The sequence below is a fragment of the Merops nubicus genome, unplaced genomic scaffold (assembly GCF_000691845.1).
Source record: "Merops nubicus isolate BGI_N331 unplaced genomic scaffold, ASM69184v1 scaffold2239, whole genome shotgun sequence".
Taxonomy (NCBI): domain Eukaryota; kingdom Metazoa; phylum Chordata; class Aves; order Coraciiformes; family Meropidae; genus Merops; species Merops nubicus.
In genome coordinates, this window is record NW_008631451.1 from 17,690 (window position 1) to 37,855 (window position 20,166).

Genomic DNA, 20,166 nt, shown 5'->3' on the forward strand with positions numbered 1-20,166 from the left:
AAATATCTCACATAAATTTAATGAATAAAGCAAAGAAGGAAAAAGCGATTCCTTCTGTGGTCAGATCAGCTAGTGCTTTGAGTCCTTCACTCTTGTTTCTGAGCATTGGTTTGTATGTCTGGTTCCAGTTGGATACTTCTGTACGGAGCTTTTACTTTTCTGTCTTCTGTAGCTTTTTCAGACCCCACTACCTTTTCTCCTTCATACAAGAAGTGTCTTATTTTTATTTGTGCATCATTAATATATTCTGTCTTCACATCTTGTAGTTAGAGCATTGAGCTTGTAAGATCTTAATCTGCTGTTTCTTCTATGTGCCCAAATGCTGAAAAAAAAAAATAGGGAAAACTGTGGTTTATGCTACAGACTTGTGCTTGAAGTTCCCCACAGCATTCTATAAAGAAAATTAAACACCTCTTATGTATTTTTTCTTTTCTCACATAATGTAAATAATTTCACGAGAACTATTGACTAAAATGCCAATTGATTTGTCTTATTCTAATAAACTTTTTGTCTTGATTATTCTATTAAGGTTTGAACAAGCTTTCATCAACAGCATGATCCGTAGCATGGTAAAATCTGAGAAAACTTATTTTTGGATAGGACTGCAAGACCTTAATGACACAGGAGAATACTTTTGGCTAAGTACAGCAGGAAAGAATCACTCCGTGAGCTACACAAACTGGAACAAGTACCAGCCACGTGAGTAGTGTGCTGATAAAAACGGAAATGGCTTGGAGGGGGGCAGTGAGCTCTCTCCTCCCTGCCACCAGTAGCTTAGCAGTGATGTCCTTTCCTCCCTGCCCGGCAGAGGGAGCAGAGAGAGAATCTTGCATTTTCTGTTGACTGTAACTTCCTAGAATGGATTGAATTAGACGCGTCGGCGGTTGTGAAGAACCCAGAGCTTCCTTTCCTGCTTCCCACCCAAGTGCTGTTATTGTGGGCTCCTCAGCTGTGGCAGGGAGCTGAACGTCGCTCTTCCCACCCCCTGGTCTGATGAGGGAAAATGAACAGCCACACTCTCCGTGCAGACACAGCTAATCACTGACATTTTTCTTTTTCTGAGAGATCTTTATCATACATTTCTTTCTGGCTTTTTCAAGGAGGCCATCAGGGCTTCCTGAGACTCCCAGCAAAAGGTACAAGGGAAGTCATGTATTTTAATCAGTAACAGCCACAATTAGTAATTTGCATTTTATATGACAAAAAGAGGGCATGGATCATCTCAGATACATTTCTGTCAATAAGAGCACTGTGTGGAAGCTTCTTCTTCCCCTTTAGTTTGTTGATACTTGTTTTGCTTTGTTTCATCTTGTTTGTTTTATAGTAATCCAAGAAAGCAAACAAGAAAACAAAAAATAAAAGTTGTTCAACCTTTGAAACATAAATGTCTTAACAATAGCTGAGAATAGAGACATAATAATAAAGACACTCCGTTTCACTAACTGCTTCTCAGTTTTGGACTCTACTTTTATTGCTTTGCTGCTGCAGTTTGCAAAAGTACTGTTTTAAATTGCATTTGATCTGCTGCATTTTGTGAGAGGATCCCACTGTCAGGGTTCATTTTACAAGCTCAAATCAGCCAAGACATGCTTATAAGCTGGTCGCTCACCAGAGGATTTGCTATTTTTCTAAGTTCATATCAGAACCTGATATGAACGAAACAGTCACTTGACCAAAAATTCACAAAATTCAAGTGCTGTGTTCTGATACTCAGCACTTATTCCCATGTCTAGGTCGTTCTGGAGGCTGTGTGGCTCTGCGAGGGCAGCACCCTGTTGGGTATTGGGAGGTGAAAAGCTGTAAGAACTTCAAAGCAATGTCTTTGTGCAAGCAAACAATTAATTCTTATGAAGAACCAGAACTTACTTTTCAAAAACATTTGAGTTCATGCTATTTTGGATGGGAGTCAGAAGCTAATCTGCTCAGCTGTTACAAGGTACATGACAAACTTGCTTTGAATTTTTCTGATTTTACATCAGTTTAGGGATACACTGTTCCTAAAATATTTTTGATAAAGCATTATTTCTTTCACTCAACAAACAAAAAGTAGTTACTATCCTTGACTGCATTTTAAAGTGAGTAAAAGTCTTAAGAATCAGAACTATACTTGGAATATACATAACTTTACTTTATTAAAAACTGTGAATAATACTTGACTTTTATGGGTTTCTGTAACAACTGCTCTCCAATATCAGCTACATTTATGACAGTTTATTTTATTGCAGATATTTCACAATGAAAAAGTTCTGATGAGAAGAACATGGGCTGAAGCTGAAGCATTATGCCAAGATTTTGGAGCACATCTTGCTAGTTTCAGCCATATCTATGAAGAGACATTTTTAAACAATTTATTATATACAATTTTTGATAGGTAAATATATTTTCTAACACCCACAAGATCTATCTTAATCATACTAACATGCAAAAATACAATTTAGATTCTTCCATCCTCTTTGCTAGAGGCTGAAGAAGTCTCTGACATGAACTTGGAAATGGGTGAGAAGACATGTATTAAGAACGCTGTAATATAAATCTTTTTGAAGATGATCTTTGTTGTGTATGTATGTCAAGGAACTGTTAAGGTGATATTCTTGTGGATTAACATTCTCCGTTGAAATGGAAGTTCAGAAATTTTAATGCTGTTTTGAATGTTTTCACATTTTTAAAAACATAATTTAACATTTTAGTAGGAAAACCAGAGTTTTCTTGAAAGACACTAAAAAGTTAAGAAATGTATTATAGAATGACATATCTAATTAATGAAGAAATTAATATGTGTATTTGCAGTATTTAAAAAATAATTTCTTAAATAGCTAAGGAAAAAGTGCATGAGAAATGTTATTTTCTCTGTTTCCGTCATAGGACTGAAGAAAGACAGTTCTGGATTGGATTTAATAAAAGAAATGCACTTTCTGGAGGGACATGGCAGTGGTCTGACAGAACACCTGTAACTATCTGTATACTATATGTTTCAGTGACCTTTCAACTCATATCTGAGCAGAAGTTCACAAAAATAAGCCTTTTAAGCAACCATTGGCCAGGAAAACTGTTTGGTTTTCATGTCTCCATCATTCACTTAAAGTAATTGTTTAATTTCAATAGGATTAATAGTACACTGCCATTAAAGCAGCAGCTTGTGCAAAAGGGCTATGTGGCTGCAAAAGGAATTTGGCTGGATCATAAAGTTTTGCAGATGTGTACTTTGCTGTAAGGCACATTCTGTTTAGCCCAGGACCAGGCATATGCAGAGTGAACACATATGTGTGTGCGTGTGTATATAGGTACATATATACATATGCACACACCTTGGAAAGCCTTACAGAAGCTGTGCTTACACGCTTTGTTCTATGACTGCTAGGTCCATACCTGCATTCGGAATAAGTCTTTCATTTTTTAATTCCATTTTTGATTTTGCATCCTTAAAGACATGGGTGCCACGTGCCACACTAATGGTTAGTACTTGGGATTTAAACATTGGACAACTGACCGAGTCAGTTTTTAAGCTGAAATTGGTTTTCAGGCTTAAAGAACATGACAGCTCTGATGCTGTTACGTAAGCCATTTCAGAATGCAAGAGGAAAGATCAATCATGCAACATGTTGAAACAAGCAAAATCTGTTAGATGTGGGCCATTGCTGCTAATCATGTAAAAAAATGTTAGGTTTCATAGCTATAAAATTATTTTTACAAAGAAGGAGTCTGATATAAGAGGAGAAATTGAACAGGACATTGGGAGAACATTATTATGGACCCTGTTTTTTTGGATTTTACCACCATCATTTAGGTGGTCCTCCAGTTGCTGCTCATGTTGTTCTTAATATACACACATCTCCAAAGCCTTCCTTTTCTCTTTAATGAGATTTTGAAATGCTTCATATTAGATTGATGGAGAAAGATAATGAACGTGCTGTTTTCAGGTTGTATCTTCATTTTTGGAGAGCAAGTATGTTGAAGATGACTCAAGAAACTGTGGTGCATTCAAAGTAAATAGAACGGTCTTCCCAGCACACTGCAATGAAAAGCGCGAATGGATCTGCAAAATACCAAAAGGTGAAATGTTAATTAACATACACTGTCTGTTATACCCATTGCTTGCTCTTCAGGAGAGACATGGGGAAAAAAAAATACATAAAAGCCTGCTTTTTAGCCACATCTGGAGTTCTCGTTGACCTTCTGCAGGAAACCATGGCAAAGCTATAGGCCGTTAGGGTTGGTGGCCAGTTAACAGGTCTAATATGTGCAGTCAGTTTAAAAATAGATAGCAATGATTAGCAGTTAGTTAGCAGGAGTTAATCAGAGTTGTTATTTAGAAAGGTCACTAAAATTGCTGTTTAGCAAGTGTGGCAATTATTTTATTTTATTCTATGTTTAACTCCTCTTTTTGTCCCTGAACAGAAATAGCAATAGTCTTCATGATTTTTATTAAATCCTTACCACATGGAGAAAGCAATTTCAGTGAAAACTCTCTTTTCATTCTTTATCAGCAATATTTTAATTTATTTATGTATTTTTGCAGGTGTTAAACCAAAGAATCCAGATTGGTACATAGCTGGTATGAAAACTTTTTTTTTCACGTCTTGAGACATTCTAACTTGGAAATAAAATTTAAGCCGTTAGTAAAAATAAAATAACTAAAATGTTTTGCATTAAAATTTTTCATTAAGTAATTCTGTAGGAACTTGTTGCTACAGATCAAAATATGCCACTCTTTTGCTTAGCAACCCTGAAACATCAGATACTACTTCAGTTAGGTAAAGAAACGTTGCCAGTAATGAGCACAGGAGTTTGATAATCTCTCCATCACATTAAAACTGCTCTTTTGCAAAGGCTGGGCAAGTCTCAATACTACAGCATTACTACAGGATAGAATTAAAATTTACTCATAGTTCATAGTGCATTTTTTTTCCTCAGAAATTGGTATGTTAAATACAGTTCTGCACTGTCGTGCAGAATATATAGTTGTCTGTAGAATAAAATAGTTGTGGCATATTTTTCCCCTGACATGCGGTTGAAGTTGGGCAGTGGGGGTAATGAAGAATGGGACTTGAATTTTTGAATTTTTACTCCTGCACACCACTGACTCTTTTGCTTGTTTTCTAGAACTGCCTTGGTCATATTACCAAGGAGCAGAATATCTTTTCCATGTCAGTCCTACGGACTGGGAAATGTACGAGTTTGTCTGTGGCTGGCTTCGCAGTGGAATGGCAACAATAAATTCTTCTGGTGAACAAGCCTTTATTCAAAACAAAATTAAGAAGGTAACAAAAACTACCCCTTTGAAAAAATAAACCCTCAGGTGGTAACGGGCTATTTTCTGCTTCATCTTTTGGAATCACAGAATCACAGAATGTTAGGGGTTGGAAGGGACCTCCAGAGATCATCGAGTGCAACCCTCTTGCCAGAGCAGGACCATCTATTCTAGGGCAGGTCACACAGGAACGCATCCAGATGGCTCTTAAAAGCCTCCAAGGAAGGAGACTCTACAACCTCCCTGGGGAGCCTGTTCCAGTGCTCTGGAACTCTTACACTAAAGAAGTTCTTCCTCATGCTGGGGTGGCTTGTGACCATTGCCCCTTCTCCTATCACAGGTCATAAGTGAGAAGAGGTTGCCCTGATATATTTATACACATTAATTAGATCCCCCCTAAGTCTTCTCTTTCCAGACTAAAAATCCCCAAGTCTCTCCTCATATGGCAGGTGTTCCAGTCCCCCAGTCATCCTCGTAGCCATTCGATGGACTCTCTCGAGTAGATCTCTGTCCCTCTTGAAATGGGGAGCCCAGAACTGGACACAATGCTCCAGGTGAGGTCTCACCAGGGCAGAGTATAGGGGGAGCAGGACCTCCCTTGTTCTGCTGCATACACTTTTCTTAATGCAACCCAGGATACCATTGGCCCTCCTGGCCACAAGGGCACACTGCTGTCCCACGGACAACTTGTTGTCCACCAGGACTCCAAGGTCCCTCTTCACAGAGCTGCTCTCTAGCAGAGCATCTCCTAACCTGTACTGATATCTAGAATATCTAGCTGCCTGTTGCTCGAGGTAGAATCTAAAAGACATTTTACTTTGGAAATAATTCTCTTCCTGTACTAATGTCTCACATCCCTCCTATTTAGCTAAAGAAGTCAGTAACGTTACAGAATCTGCAGAATCATCTCTGCTAATGAGTACTCTGCCTCAAAAGACCCAAGAGGAGCAAAACCAGCTTCCTATCCCAACGTTATGAAAGTAATTAGGGGTAAAGAGAAAGGTTTATTTCACATGTGGTGGACAACCTTGAACTTGGAAATCAGGTTAACTTCCTTGAAGTTTTGTCTTGCAATGTGAGATATGCAGCTGTTTTAAAGCCTGCTCCTTTGGTTAAGTTTTCCCAGTACAGCCAAGTGTGTCCCTAAATGATTGTACAAGATCTCCTGAGGAAGCAGGACTAAGGGTGTTAATCACTAAAATAATAAACAGCAGTCCAAACAGACTTTGCGTATGTCATTAGAAAACTTGGTCAAAATTATTTAGCATGGAATTTGAGATCAGTTTTTCACTTTTTCTTTAAAAATGGTGATGTGTAGGCTGAGTGCTGTGATTAGAAATCTGAACTCATGTGCCAGGTAATACCAAATCAGACAGCATTCCTGAGTTTCTGATTTGTCTGAAATGTCTATTTTTTTTTTCATTTGATATTGGTTTATAAGCTGTAAGTGGGTGAAATCCAAGGACAGTGGGGCTGCCACAACACATGTTGCGCTTCAATTGTTTCTAGAAAAAAATAAATGCCTCTCAGAGACGGGATGACTTTTCCAGTGTCTTGCACATTCAGAAATTGTTGTTGTCATTGATTCTTTTTCCAAAGACTCCAAAACTGTGACTACTGAGTAGCTAAACCTGAAGTGAAGCCCATTCATAGTTTAAGGTAGAATCAAGTCAGCACAGCAATAATAAATGGCTGGTTGAATCACATTATTTCTGTGACTTTTCCTTAATACTGTGCCTTTTAGGAGTGGAGGTCCAGACCCTTTCATGAGAACAACAATCAGTCTGGAAAGCGTCTATAGGAATCTCTTGTATGACTATGCAAAGTCAGTAAATGTTTGTAGAAAACATTTTGGAAACATGAAGGACAAGTAGTATATTAATGCTAAAAGGAAATATTCACTGTTTTGTTTTAGAACTTGAGGAAAACCAAACTCTTTCATAAGACCATAGTCCTTTTCAAGCCAGATAGGCTGTAAATTCCTAAAACTGTAAATTCCTAGTTAACAGAAGATACATTAGCAATCTAGTAGAAACTAGAGGCTAAATCATGCTCAGCTTACGTGAATCACCTTACTGAAGTGGCATAAATTAACATGGGCAGGATTTAACACCTGTTCTTCCCAGTGGAACCCAGTGGAGATGCTATTTGTCTGAATACAGAGCCTGACTTCAGGAGTTTGTTAATGCTTTGTAGCTAACCATATGGCAAAACTTTTTTTTTATAGCTCTCGAGTAGTGACGTTCACTGGTGGATTGGATTGCATGCAGAAAACCTCAGTGCTGAATTTCGGTAAGAATACCTACACTTCAGCTGCTCTGAGTTGTACTTGGCACACCTTGTTTAGGAGCTTCTGTTCACCCTGGGAGCCTAAAATAGTTTGATGACTGAGTGGCATGTTCAGGAGACAACTTTGATTCTCATGTAAATAACATTCATAATATATTAACCTTCATTTATCATAGAATCATTTCAGTTGGAAGAGACCTTCAAGATAATCAAGTATCTCCATGTTACAGTATTTCTTCTAAAAGGGTTATAAAAGATAAAAGCCAAAGATGTTAGTATCAGCCTTGTTGGTTGTCTGTTGTTTTTCAGTGCACAATTAATAAAGGAGCACTTTCTACCTTGTATCTCCTTACAGACACTTTAAATGAAAGGTGTATTTTTAGGTAAGGATAGCAAAAGGTGTAACCACACTCTTAACATTTTTGTGCAGCTGGAGAGATGAATCACCAGTAACATACCAGAACTGGAATGAAGGATGGGAAAGAGATCCACAGAAACCAGGAAGAAGATGTGGCTTCATTTCATCACAAACAGGTTTATTTTATGTTTCTTTCTGCTGCAGGACTTGTGGCTTGATTCCATTGTTGGCCAAAGGAGTTATATTTCTTTTAATTGCTCTCAAGAAATGCAGTCCATATCAAAGTCTTGTTACATGGTTATAATTTGCATAACAACTTTTATGGTTAAGAAAAGAATAGTGAAAAATCATTAGTATGCTCTGCAACTAAGTTGTAGGGATTTAAAAGTATATTAACAGTTCCAGTTCTCTAATGTCAAAATACAAATATCCCGGCAATACCGATACTTTAGTTTTACTTGAGAATCTGTTAAGTGGCACAGGAAAAATGTTAATGCATTGCTGGTTTTCACAGTTATTTTTCTCATAACCAAATGAGCTAGATGGACTGAGCACAATTTTTCCTACATTTATAAACTCTTTTTCTATCAGCACACAACTTTAAATATTCAGGTTTCTATCTTATTTATGATCCCAAAGCCAATTTGCTGAGGGATTTTTGGGTACTGTGTTTTTAGTGCTAGCCTTTACATCATCACATAGCTCTATATTTTACTACAGTAATAAAAAAAATAATTTATAGGGCTGCTGGTTCCAGTGATTTCTGTCATCTCACAGTCTCTATTTTCTGAAGATCCGCAAGTCATATGATAAAGTAAACATCTCAGGTTCCATGGAAAGAAAAAATATCCAGCTTTGTATTTGGGAAGAGAAAGAAAATAATCCAGCTTCAGTCTTGTAATCTCAGCCTCAAAAGCCAAATCTGAAAATATTAAAAGCTTCTTTTTTCCACAAATAATCTAGTGGTTTTGATTCATGACTTTCGAATGCTTGAGTTTGGTGTTACTATAGTTAGTATGGAATAAAAGGAAGAGACACCCACCCTCCCCCCTCAGCTGGCCAGCAGATGGGAACTGGTCAACATGTTGAGTGCACTGAAAAATGTATTTTCTTCCTAAGCAGGTCAGTGTTTTATGTCAGTAATTGGATCTTGCCAAAAATTTTCAATGTAAGGAAGTCAAACTATTTTATCTGGAAGGCATCATTTCTATACATTTCCTTTTTTATGCTTAACTAATATTTTTTAAAATACATGATGATGCAGGCATATGTTATATATCTCAGTGTAGAGGAATTGGTTTAACTTAATTAAATCAAACTGTGAATAAATTTATGAACCCTATGGACTGTCCAAATGTATTTGATGTAGAATCTCATCATTACTCAAACACTAAGAGGTACCCTTCTTAACAATATCTAAGCTAGCTAAGAAAATAACCCTTTCCAATTTTCAAGCCAGTATTGAACTGTGTTTTTTCATTTTACACAGGACTTTGGGGTGATGAAAACTGTACAGTCTCTCTTCCCTGTATTTGTAAACGTAATTTGGCGTGGAAAATAGAGAAAGAGATTCCAAAAGACGAGAACCAACAAGGAGTATGTCCAAAAGGCTGGTTGCACTTTGGATCCAAAGTAAAACATTTTTTTCTGCTTTTTGATTATTCAAAATGCTTTCCATATTTATGACAGAAATTGGAATTCTTAAAGATTATTCAATATCAGAAGATTTTCTTCCATTTGGAAAAGCCCTTAGGTTTGTAACTACTGATATAGTGGTACAAAGTTTTACAGCTTTTAAGTAGCTTTGAGCACAGAAGTTGTCTAAAGGTGTCAAAAATTTTACTTTAGTTCAAGGAAGTGAATACTCATGTATGCAAAAGTTATCTAAGTGTATTAGTGCATTTGCTGTAAAAAGCCTGCTCCATCCTCTCTTTTCCACTTACGACAATTCTAAGAGTCTCACGCCAGATCTCTGACCCCTTATTGTACTAAATGGATCTGTAGCTGCTGCAGTCCTCCAAAAGATGCTGTTTCAAATAGGGTTCATCCAAGTCTATTTCCAATTGAAGGTTGAAAGACAATTATTTCATCAGGCTCCTCTTGAATGCATATGTTCCTTAATAGCAACATGCATTGATGTGGCTGGATTTATCCCAGCACTGAACTGCAGTGACTACAAGGATAAATGTAACCCAGATTGTGTTTTCCTTTAAACAATGGATTTGAATCCAAGCCTGATCGCAGCTGAAAGCTGATACCACGCATGTTGGAGAGGTCCATTGCAGGATAGAAACTATTTCATATTCAGTAACAGCATGTGAAATGTTTCAGCGATCACTCTTAGTGAATGAGAAATATTTTCTTTAACAAAATAAGCACTTTCTTTTTTTTTTAAAACAGTGCTTTTTAATACAAATTCCAAAGGATCCAGAGCATCTGAAAGACTGGTACTCTGCACAAGAGATCTGCAATAGCTATGAGGGGTCACTTGCTTCCCTTGAAGATGAACTAGAGCAAGGTAGAGTACTGAAAAGATTGTTAAGTAAATAAAATTTCATCTTTACTAGGATGAAGTTTCATCTTGGATGCAGATTTAGAAAAAAAGATTATTCAGATCCTACTCATGGTTACACTGCTTTTAGTGTTTCTCTTTCTCAGTTTCCCAGAATGCAAAGATTCTAATATTCACTGAGCAGTATGGGTATGTTTTGAGAAGTAATTACAATATTTTGTGTGCTTACCACCATGCATTAGAAATACAAAAATATAATGGAATACCCATTAAAAAATTTGCTATGTTAAATTTCTACCTGATGAAATCACACTGTAATAAAAGCAATATCTTTTTTATTTTATATTAGTAGCCAGCAGAACTAGGGAAATGATCGTCCCCTTGTACTCAGCATTGGTGAGGTCACACCTCAAGTACTCTGTTCAATTTTAGGCATCTGAATACAAGACATAGAGGTACTGGAAGTACTGGTTCAGAAAAGGGCAACTAAGCTGGTGAAGGACCTAGAGCACAGTCACTTTCTGAGCAAAGCTTTTTCAAGAGTGCCCTGAACTAATACTTATGCTATTCAAGCTGCTGCGAACATTTCTGGAAGACTTATTCGTTAATGGACTAGATCCTAATCCAACTGAAATTTAATCAGTTTAAGTGAATTTGTAGTTAGATGACCCTGAAATGGTGCTCATGTTCTTACTTCCTAGTAACTTATGTTATTTATCAGTAATTAAATTTTTCAGTGCTTTAGTGTGTTGGAAAAGACTTCATCTATCCCTAAGTAGCTACCAGGTAACTATATTTTATTCCTGTTTCACTTTCCAGCTTTCATAACAATGAATCTATTTGGATGGAAGACTAGTGTTTGGATAGGTTTACAGAGTGATGATTATGAAAAATGGATTAATGAAAAGCCTTCAATGTATTCCAACTGGTCTCCAGTTGAAGTATTGCATGTGAGTATTTCCAGGGGATTTAAGGACAGTGTGAAGTTGTTTTATCCATAATAGTCATGACTGCCATAAAGACAAGGCCCAATTTGTTACAGCAACTTGGTCTCTCATAATTTTTGCAACTTCAAACTACTACTGTGGGTGTAGATTCATGGGCATAACTAGAAGTAGCAAAAAAGGCACTATTGAGACAGTTATTGAAGTAATTTGTGGCTGTAGTCACATTCTCTTACAATGCTTTTAAGTATCAGAGTTTGAATTATACAGTTAGTATCATATGCTGGGTCTGAGCAAAGCTGAGGAAAAAGATTATGAGTTTCTTATTTTAATACATCGTTTTACACCACATTAGTCCATATTGTACTTTGCAGTTAATTTGTTCAGTGAATGCTTGTGACTATTTTATTATGAGGTTATTATTTCAAATTGTGTTTATGGGAGTGTTCATTGTTCTACCTAAATATTTATAATAGTGACTTTCAGGTAATTATTCTTCCAAATTTTACGTAATAATTATGCATTGTTTTTACACAAAGTGATTTTAAACTAATGTAAAGTTCTGGGTTCTTTGCAGAGTCAGCATTATAACAGAGCAGATATTCAAGAACAACTTCCACTGTGTACATTGGTATCAAATAACCCTAATTTTTATTTTACGGGAAAATGGTACTTAGAAAACTGTCAGAAAAATTATGGATTTGTTTGCCAAAAGACTCAGGGTAAGATTTTTGGTTGCTTTGCTTCTGTTATCTTTTCTTACTCTATTGGTTTCATCTTACTTTAGTTTCATCTAGAAGGTGCTTGTTAAAAAAACAGGAACATGAAAGATTTCTAGGATAGTTTTTAACTTCAATATTTAGACATACTAGCTCTACACTATTTAAAAATCGATAGCTCTGATGTAAATGGAATTTCTAGAACTACGTTCTCAGTTTTCTTCCTAACTCAGCTTTCTGTTGCATATCTTAGGAACAGAGATGAAGTTTCATGTTTTCTGTCATGGCAGCAGAATAACTGCATGACATTACAAAAGTCAAAACTGAGGGTAATTTTGATGAAAATATTTTTTAAAATTATTTTTATGTGTTTTTGTGGGAGGGTGAGTGGGACTGGCAATATCAGAAGAGAGTAGGCTGGGACATGTACCTCTGTGAATAGTGCGTACTGACCGGCTGATCAGGCAGAGTTTGGCTTTTCTTTTCACGCTCCTCTGATTCTGTTACCATGAAGTGCCCGTGCCAGAAGTGCAAACCTGTTGTGGGGAGCGTGCATTGTTTGGGTTCCTCAAGTCCCATCCCCGTGTTACCCCTCGGATCGGAGCCGCTGGCATCCCCCGGGCGCTCAGCTGGCTTCTGCTGCAGCTCAGCCAGAGGGAAGCTGCCAGAGCACGTTCCCAAAATAGGCCAGCAGCAAATTATTAACCCTGGAGCAAAGGAAGGGCTGTAACTGGAGCCTGTGAGGAGTGTCCTTGGGTGCTGTGCTTACTGTGGGGGTGGTTTTATAGGGCTCAACTTTATATATCACCTCCCAGTTAAGCCCTGGGACTAAAGAGACCATACTTTCCTGCTGTCTGCCTGGGAAGCAAGGGAGAGGGAGAAGCAGAATAGACAAATAGGAGCTTTGGGCAGTGCTCACATGTGGCTCTAGCAAACCATAGCTATATTTGACATAATTTATTATGAACTACAGTTGTGGTGAGTGCTGGCGTAATCCTGCACATAGTGTAGAAAAAAAGAACTGAATGCATTTTCCTGCTGGTTTGTTTTGTTTACCTCCTGACTGAGAGGTATTATAACCCCTCGCTGCTGCCTCAGACAGATGGAAAAGGTGTTAAGAAGGGAGGAGGGCACGCCGTAGGGCACCTAGGGGTACTGGGGTGCAGTGGGTGCTCAGGACCCTACCCATGTTTCCTATCCAGGTGATGTGAGATTGGCCCATGGGCCCCAGCTAAACATCACAGGGCCATGGTGGCCACACTGTGCCCAGGGCCCAATGCTGCCCACCCGCCCCATGTGCAGCAGGGTGCTTCTGGGGTGATGGGGCCAGTCCTGCCTCCCAAGTGTGACACCCATGGCACTCTCCCAAACTATCAGTTCAGATTCCTATTCAGCAGAAAACATTTCTCTTCCCCGCCCCCGCCCCCTTTATTTATATTTTTTCCCCTAATCAGTTTAGTTTTGTGCAGCTTTTCCAGGCTGTTTTGGCTCAGGGCAGGGTCAGGCAAACACCAGACCTGTGTATGTGATTATGCAGCTGGAAGAGCTGAGAAGCAAGGAAGGGAGACTTGAGACAGCCTCTTGCTGGTAGTAGCGAACTGCTAACTTTGCTCAAATGTCCAAACAAATCTGTCAGTTGCTGGAAAGATGAGCTGGTGCTTTACTTCTGCCATCCTGTCTGTAGCCTATCTCCCCTTTTTTTGAATTATGTTCTGTAGGAGACTGAAATGAAATAAACCAGCAGGAGATCTGGGCAGGGCTCTGATCTCTTCGTGATATTTGAGTTAGGACTGTGTCAGCATTTTACTGCATTTCCTGTCTTTAAGTATTGGCACACACTGAAAGCTGGAACAAAATAGAGTGCTTCTCAAGAGCAGAACTTTTTCTTGCTCAGAAATTTCTAATTTTAAACTCTTTGTGAGTGACAAATAATAAATTGATTTAGTATTTTAAGAAGCTTGTTAACACTCCTTGTCTCTTAGTCACAAAGGGAACTAAGCTGAAAACCACTCCACCTTGTAGCAATGCAGCCACTTCATTTCGTAATCACAGAGAAGTTTTTCAGACAGAAGTAATTAATTCAGCCTGACAAAAAGGATTAAAACTGGGGCATTGTTTTATTCTTATAATCTTATTTGTAGTATACTGTGGACATTCATACAAATTAGCAAAGGCATTTGCCTCCTGTAGAAAAATGAGCGCAGCAGAATCACAGACTAGGCTGAGGTCTGAGATGATCTCTCTCTCCAGTTTTTTGTTTTGTTTTATAATGGGAGACTCTCTTTATTTCTTAAATCTAAAAAAATCTGCTTTTTCCTCTCATTTTTTGGGACATTGCTATGTTAGTTTATCATCAAAATGAGATTTAAGTCTCTGCACACAGAGGATTTCTCTTTAAGTCCCAGTACTCTGATCTTCCCTACATTTGCTCATGGGTAGCAAAAATAAGCTTGAGAAGCTCCCAAGCATGCACTTGGACCATGAGCCACAGTTTGTCATCCTCTCAGTTGTGCCAGTACAATTATCTGTGAGGCCAGGCTTTGTGCTGTAAACTGACCTTGGAAGTTGTTAAAAAATAATGAGTCAAAAAAAGAGGAAATCTAAATTACACGCCAAGTATCTGGGATAAGAGCACTCTGCAGCTCACATATGCCCAGATCCCAGACGATTTCTTACTGACCTAAAAAGACCCAGTCAGTGGAACTAACTCCAACCAGGTTTTCTTTTCTTTTGTTAAACATTAAAAGTCATTCACTCCTCTGCTGAGTTTCGTGCTGTGACAGAATTTCAGATATTGTTATAGTAGTCCTATTTTGATTTTTAAAGTTCACACTGCCTTCCTGAGGCGAAGGAATTTACACTTCGTAGATTTGTTTTTAAGGATAGTTGTGATTTTTTAGGAGCTGTTCTGCTATGTTCAAGCTGTTAAAAAAAAAAAAAATCCTTTCTTTCTGTTTGTAACAGACAAATCCAGACATGTCAGCAATGCCTCTGAAATGCGCCCTGTGCCAGATACACTAGAGTATGGAAACAGAATGTATAAACTAATACGTGGGAATTTTACATGGTCTTCAGCTTTGAAAGCCTGCACGGCCAGTGGTGCGGAGCTGGTCAGCGTCACAGACCAGTATCAGCAGGCGTTCCTGACGGTCGTCGTGAATCGGCTGGGCTACGACCACTGGATCGGCCTCTTCACTCCAGATGTATGTAGTGGACTCCCTGGCCATCAACGTGATGCTGCAAAGCAGTTTCTCCACTTACAAGCTAATGAATTGTGTAATTCATTTGGAGTCGCAGGAAGTTTACATCTGAAAAGGAAACCCTGGAAAGCTTGAGCCCTAACTGGTTTTTTGCAATGTAATGTATAAACCTAATGAAAGCCAGTATGGTGCAATGATTACTGAACCTAAAAGCCATAGAAAATACTTAAAAACGCACCAAAAATCTCTTGTGGTGTCAACATGGAAATTAGGTGGTTTCATTTGTAGTTGGTCAATGGCCCAAATAATCACTTGATGAAAAAAGTGGGTTAGATGCAGTTTCCTTCTGGATCTACCCAGCCTTAGAGGTGTGAAAGACATACTGAAATACCTGGCGAGGATGCCATCAGGAAAAGATGAACTTGGATGGTGCTAAAGCATAACGGAAAAATAATCTGAAATTTGTTTTGGCAGAACGGGCTTCACTTTGAATGGTCAGATGGGTCTAGGTCTCTGTTTACCTTCTGGGAAGATGACGAGTCCCAGGCCTTTGGCAGCTGTGTTTACATGGACACTTCGGGGCACTGGAAAAGCGCTAACTGCGAACGACTTCTGCAAGGAGCAGTTTGCCATGTGCCACCTAGTAAGTGAGAGTGAGGTTTTGTATTAAATCTTTGCCAGTACAAATGTGCATATAGACAGTGGAAGTATATGAAATGAAGTTAATTAATTTAAGGTTAAACAATGATGATGGTATTACTCAAAACGGAAGCAGAATTCTGTCATTTCTTTGCTGTAAGTCCTATTTGCGGAACTATTTTTTCCCTATGAAATATTTGCCGTCAGGTCTGGTCCACAGGAGAATGGAAAGAGAACTTTCATAATAAAAAAGAAACAGGAAAATTACTTACTCTGTCTCTTCAGTGAACACTGTATTATCTGTGAAGAGTGATGACTGTTAATAACCTATCTCGAAGGGAAATAAATTCAGTTTGCTGCAATTAACTGTGGGATGGGAGAAGGGAAGCATTTAGAGCAAAGTGAAAAATTAGAATCACATCTTCACTGATTGCACATAGAAGATCTTGCAACTCTTTTTTTTAAGTATCCAAAACTATGTTGTTCTTCCTGCAATACTCTGTCAATTAACTGGGCTTCACTTGAATTCAGAATTCAGCCAAGAGTCTTTGGCAGCATCCAGTTCTCAAAATAGTTCCTGTTGGGTAGTGTTGATCACCATGGGTTCACCTACAGCTTGTTATAGCTTTTGGACCTGTTGAGCAGAAAGCTTTTTTGGAGTCCTTCAAGACAAAAATTATTCTCTAGTGTGGTTTTTGTAGTGAAGTCGACAGGTTTTCTATTCTGTTTTTCAAGTTATGTAATCATATACAGCCCAAGGTTTACTTAATTTTTTAAAATTGTGTTTTGTAGCAAAGTAAGATTCATGTGAGACCACAAATACTGGAGCTGAATCTACAGCTCTGCATAAAAGTGGTTCTGGGTATCGCAGAGTGGGCTTGTATTGCTGTCCTGAGTCAGAGGGACTCTTTGCTACAGCACATTGCACACCAGAGAGGCTGGCTGCTGCTTACTAGTGGGAAGCTCTCCTCTGTGCCATGGTACTTGGCATGACATTCTTTGTGGTTTAGTGGAGAGAAACTCTGCAATCCTTGGAAATCCCCAGCCCTCTGGGAGATGCTGAGCAGCCCAGAGTGCTCTGAAGTGCCCACGGTTTGCTCAGAACTCCCTCTGCACATCAGTACCATTTAGATTATCCTGATATTGCTGTTGCAATCCAGTAAGATTTTTGATCAGAAATGAAATCAGCTTTACTCTTCTAATACAAATATGTACAACCACTAGGTTTTCACTTTGAAAAATAGAGGCATAATGCTTATTAGCATTACTCCAAAACAGCGCATGGAATGTTATATTAATGTGTATGTTGTTGTGCCAATAAAGCTGTGCAGTTATTTTTATCACAGAAAAGAAACCCACTGCCTATAAAGGCTTATGTTCAGAGAAGACTGTTCCCTGGATCAAATTCAAAAACAGTTGCTACAGCTTTTCCACAGTTCTGCAGGGCACAAATTTTGATACTGCATATGAAGTCTGTAAAAGTCAAGGTAAGTGATTATGTTGTAGCTACAAAATGTCATCATGATATCTCAAAAAAACTCCATATTTTCTGAAATGACTGAAATCATGGCATGTGTTTTCTCTAGTTCAAGATAATGATACTGGAGCTCACAAGACAACTATGAAATCGAAGGCAACATCTGTCTAAAAAATATTTCTTTCCATGTAAAAATACTGACTTCTGGAATAACTTAATATTTTCCCCTACAAACCTGTTTTAAAATCATGTGAGAACAGTTTTATATCAGCTTGAGCATTTTCACGTAGCTTGCAAGCTTGAGAACGTGTGTAACCAGACTTCTCCAGCTTTTTAATTAAGGCTTGTAATACTAACTTTTTGAAACACGATGTTAAATTTTAATGGTGTGGAAAACGTTTGAAAAGTTGTTCTGTATTTAATATGCAGGATCAAATCTTCTAACTATTCAAGATGAAGATGAAAATGCCTTCATTTTGGAAGAATTGCACAATTTTGGTTATTCTGTGCAGATGGTTTGGTTGAACATCCTGCTCGTTACGGACAGTAAGTTTTGGGTGGAAGAGGACTGAATGTGAGACTGTTTTGTTTTTTGGTTATTTTAATGCTAGTCTAATCATCTTCCGAAATACTGTTATCTTTTGAGATTTATTTTTTTTTCTGCTTATTACCTGTTTATGATGTAGTAAAACCAGTCAAGCTTTGTGTGGTGATTACCTATTATAAATCTGAATACTCAGTATGTATGCATGCATGTGAATGACATTATTTTCTTCTCAAAGAAGCCCTACAGACTGACTTCTGTGTCAACAACATAGGATGTTTTTAAATCCTTCAAGAAAAATAAAAAATAATATATTGGCCAAACAGCCAAAATACTGGCATTCCCTAATACAGTATTTTTTTAATGTGAGGGTAAGTCCAACTGAAAGAGAGATATTTATACTAAAAATACTGTGGTATTTTATAATGATTTATAAATTTTTCTGCCCTTAGATGAGACTGTCTCGTGGTTTGATGGTTCTCCTTTAAATTATTCTAACTGGGGCATCAGGGAACCTGAATTTGATCATCTCAAAGGGAATTTCTGTATCAGCCTGAGGATCGCAGATGGAGTCTGGCAATTATCTCCATGCAGAGAAAAAAAGGGATTTGTATGTAAAATGGATGCAGGTATGTGCTTCCATAAAAGAAGGAAGTTATGTCTTGATAACCATTGTTTTACATGTTCTTTGTTCCTTGCTTACTTGCTCTTAGTTTTTTCTTATTGGAGACAATAGCTGGATTAATCTACTGCTGCAGAGTTCTGCTCATGCATTTGTACTGTAAAAAGTGCATAAATACTGCTGCTCGTTCATGCCCAAATGGTTAATATATTCTGCCAAATATAAGGTATTTTAGATAACAAGTTATGTCACATTTAACTTGGCCAGTTGGAACCCCATTGACAAGAGTAAAGTTAAACAACAGCCTGCTCTTGTATGGTTTTAGTTAGATTGTCTTCTCAGTATCAGTCTTACTGTGAGTATATATAGTAACTTCTGTTAGCTCTGTAGGTAATTTTATGACCATTCTGAATTCTATTTCAGACATTGATGCAACAGAATTCTCTGAAAAATGTAAGTTTCTTCTATTTTTTTTATAAGTAGTAGTAACAGATTCTGAGCCAGTATTTTGTGAAGTAACATTTTTCACTGTTAAACCTGTAATTTAAAATGTGTGACATATAAGGAGTAATACTAGATTTTCCATAAAACATCTATGTGTTTTTGTTTAGAATTATGTATAATTTTAGCTGTATTTGCTTAATACCAATTTCTGCCCTTCCCTTTCAGCATCATACCATGGGCTTGTGGCTGTGGCTGTTCTCATGACGTTGGTGATGCTGGCTGCCATTTCCCTTTTCCTGTGGTGCCTGTACAAACAGAACAACCGACTCTTCAGCCGGATACTGTGGATCAGAAACACTTACTTGCCACAGATTAATTCTGATGTTCCTGCTTTGGAAGAAAGCATCCTGATTGCTGATTTTGAGAGAAGTGACAATTAATTGATCAGGAGTAGCGGAGGGTCACGTCTTCATATGAACTCCATGATCTATGGCGGTTTTCTCCTTCTCAGGAGTCCCCTGGGCACCCAAGTACAGAGGAGACACAGCCATTGGTATGAACGCTGTAGGGGCTCCCTACCTTGGAGCATTTTTGCTTTGTGGCAGGATGAGGTGATGACATACAGCAGAACTGCGATGAAATTGGGTCCTCTGGAACAAGCCTGAAACCGAAAATACTCCTCCAGCCGCTCACATGGAGCAGTCATGTCCAAGGACCCAGAGCAGTGGACGTTGTCATGCAACTTTTTCCTTCAGGAATGTTTGGGCTTTTGTGTTTTCTTTTTATATGTTACAGAATCTGCTCATGAGCCAGCCTTAAAATTTGGCCTTGAATTTAGGAACTCTGAAACATATTCCAAGCATTATGGGGTAGATTTTTTTCATAATAGCCATTCCATTTGCAAAATAAACAGTTATTGTTCTTGTCAGGTGGATGTCCACATTTGCAGAGAGATGAAGTCACTCTTGACTTGGGAGTGTCAGAGTTTTGGTAGTCTGATGCCTAGTTCATGTTTTAAAATAAATTAGTCTAGAGATATAATGGCATATGGGGTTTGTAATCCTGAAGTTAATACATTCATTTGAGATGCATCCAGCATCCTGTTAAAGACTTAACTCTCAGCTAGGTTATTTCAGAAATGGAATCCCATCAACCTCCTTTAAAGGCATT

General features: G+C 38.1%; 1 protein-coding gene across 1 annotated transcript in view; it reads left to right on the forward strand.

The window, feature by feature from the left end:
• Positions 1 to 19,436, forward strand: part of PLA2R1 (phospholipase A2 receptor 1, 180kDa) — a 33,950-nt gene extending 14,514 nt beyond the window's left edge. The window contains exons 10-29 of the mRNA XM_008947541.1: positions 530 to 699; positions 1,734 to 1,936; positions 2,226 to 2,371; positions 2,863 to 2,947; positions 3,918 to 4,050; positions 4,517 to 4,552; positions 5,101 to 5,258; positions 7,476 to 7,540; positions 7,968 to 8,071; positions 9,385 to 9,527; positions 10,296 to 10,413; positions 11,227 to 11,357; positions 11,929 to 12,073; positions 15,035 to 15,273; positions 15,745 to 15,913; positions 17,256 to 17,396; positions 17,816 to 17,932; positions 18,383 to 18,559; positions 18,976 to 19,005; positions 19,222 to 19,436. Of these exons, the coding sequence (XP_008945789.1) occupies positions 530 to 699; positions 1,734 to 1,936; positions 2,226 to 2,371; positions 2,863 to 2,947; positions 3,918 to 4,050; positions 4,517 to 4,552; positions 5,101 to 5,258; positions 7,476 to 7,540; positions 7,968 to 8,071; positions 9,385 to 9,527; positions 10,296 to 10,413; positions 11,227 to 11,357; positions 11,929 to 12,073; positions 15,035 to 15,273; positions 15,745 to 15,913; positions 17,256 to 17,396; positions 17,816 to 17,932; positions 18,383 to 18,559; positions 18,976 to 19,005; positions 19,222 to 19,436 (2,725 nt within the window). The remainder of the gene's footprint in view (positions 1 to 529; positions 700 to 1,733; positions 1,937 to 2,225; positions 2,372 to 2,862; positions 2,948 to 3,917; positions 4,051 to 4,516; positions 4,553 to 5,100; positions 5,259 to 7,475; positions 7,541 to 7,967; positions 8,072 to 9,384; positions 9,528 to 10,295; positions 10,414 to 11,226; positions 11,358 to 11,928; positions 12,074 to 15,034; positions 15,274 to 15,744; positions 15,914 to 17,255; positions 17,397 to 17,815; positions 17,933 to 18,382; positions 18,560 to 18,975; positions 19,006 to 19,221) is intronic.
• The last annotated feature ends 730 nt before the right edge of the window (positions 19,437 to 20,166 follow it).